We start from the raw sequence: 1,859 nt of genomic DNA, 5'->3' as shown, positions 1-1,859 counted from the left end.
CTGCCCGCGACGTCTCGGCGGGCAAATCCTGCTCGACGAGCGCGGCAACGGCTACCTCGCCGACGTGGGCCTCGCGCGCGCGGCGGAGGCGACGGCCGGCGCCAATGGACAGGTCTCGCACTTGTCGACGCAGCGTATCTTTGGCAAGCCCGGCTACATGGACCCGATCATCACGCAGGATGGCCAGGCCAGCGTGCTGACTGACGGCTACGCGCTCGGCATCACGCTGCTCGTCGCCCTGACCGGCCGCGGCGCTCTCGGCTTGCTCAACGCGTGCGAGGATGAATTGGAGGAGCCCGACACGGCGGAGGGCATCGCGGCGGCCGACGCGGGCTGGTCGGCGGCGCAGGCCGAGGAGCTGGCGCGGGTCGTGGTCGGGCTGGCGTACGAGCGGAAGAAGAAGCGGATGCCGCTCGCGGACGCATTGCCGCGGCTGGAGGCGCTAGTCGAAGCGGCGGGGGAGGTGGAGGAGACGGCTGCACCCGAGGAGCGCCAGTGTGACCTCTGCTACGACGCGCCGCGCTCGGTCCGCTTCGCGTGCGGCCACGCGCTGTACTGCGAGGCATGTGCGCCGCGCGTGCTGGAGCGCGACGCCAACTGCCCGGCCTGCCGCCAGCCGGCGCTGCCCATCGCCGCAACTGGGCGGCTGGTGGCGGCGCAGACGACGTTTGTCTACCAGCCACCCACTCGCGCTGCGCCACACCCACCGCCCGCTGGTGGCGCGGCGGTGGTCGGTGGGCGAGGCGGGCGGGGCGGGCGGGGCGGGCGAGGCGGGCGGGGCGGACGGGGTGGGCGGGGTGGGCGGGGGAGGCCGCGGGGCGAGGGGCGGGGCGCTGGCGGCTCGTAGCTCATTAGACATTACCGGGGTCGCACTGCCCTCACCCTCGGCCTCGCCCCGCCCTGTTCACGCGCGCGCGAGACGTGCAGACAGGGTTGTTTTTGTTTATTGTGTGTGTGCGGGAGTTGGTTTGTCGGGAGGGAGGGGCAGGCTGCTCACCCACGTGCACCGGCCCATGGTCCTACCCGTGTCCGGGTGTGGAGATGCGAGGGTCGCCCCCCCCTTCTTACCTTCCCTTAGCAAAAGAAAACAATCGCGGCTGTTTGGTGGCCCAGCCAGGAGCCCATGGAGGAGCCGGGCGATCGCGACGCGCTTGCGATGCCTGCAGCGGAGTGGCAGCCGCTTGACGACGCCGGCACCCCCGCTGCGAGCGGCTGCGTCGGTCGCTGGCTCACCGAGGCGTCTGACCTGGCCGCCACCGACGCCGAGGCGCGGGTGGCCATGTGGTCGTCGGACCGGCTGCCTCTGCGCTTCCCGCAGGAGTGGCCGGCCGCGTTCAAGTCCGCGCCGCTGAAGCGGCTGCTCAATAAGTCGATGCTGAACGGCGTGCGCTGCCGCGCGGTGCCTCCGCCGACGGCGGCAGAGCACGCCGCCGCCGCCGGTGTCGTGCTCGAGCCGCTGCACTCGTTTTCCAACGCCGAGCGGGTGGCCGCCGCGAGCGGCTGGGCGGTGGTCAAGGGATTTTGGGTGTTCGAGCTGGCCGACGCCCCGCCGAGTGCGTCCTTTGTCGCCGTCCGCCACTGGTGGAACGCCACCTCGTCGGGAGGGTGGGTCGACCTCACCCCAAGGCTGAGCGAGGCCGCCGGTGAGGAGCCGCGCTCGCGCCTCCTCGTCGAGTCGGCTCTCGGCGACAAGGCTGCCGACAAGCTGACGGCCGCGGGCCGCGACTTTGCGTGCGCGCTCGCCCGCCGCATCGGCGCGGGGGAGCGGCCGCCCCCACCACCGACGCCGCCGCCCGGCGCGGCGACAGTCGCCGCCACCGAGGCGGCCGATGCACTTCTCTACTGCTCCGGCCCGGCGC

General features: G+C 72.9%; 1 protein-coding gene across 1 annotated transcript; it reads left to right on the top strand.

The window, feature by feature from the left end:
* Positions 1-406: 406 nt before the first annotated feature.
* EMIHUDRAFT_317895 (hypothetical protein) lies at positions 407-847 on the top strand (the record flags this gene model as incomplete). Its single annotated transcript, XM_005771491.1, has 1 exon — positions 407-847. One exon carries the CDS (start codon positions 407-409, stop codon positions 845-847), a length of 441 nt encoding a protein of 146 aa, XP_005771548.1.
* Between the last annotated feature and the right edge of the window lie 1,012 nt (positions 848-1,859).

Source organism: Emiliania huxleyi, assembly GCF_000372725.1.
Source record: "Emiliania huxleyi CCMP1516 unplaced genomic scaffold EMIHUscaffold_3825, whole genome shotgun sequence".
Taxonomy (NCBI): Eukaryota; Haptophyta; order Isochrysidales; family Noelaerhabdaceae; genus Emiliania; species Emiliania huxleyi.
Note: the sequence above shows the minus strand (reverse complement) of the source record. Positions and strands in the feature narration are given on the sequence as shown.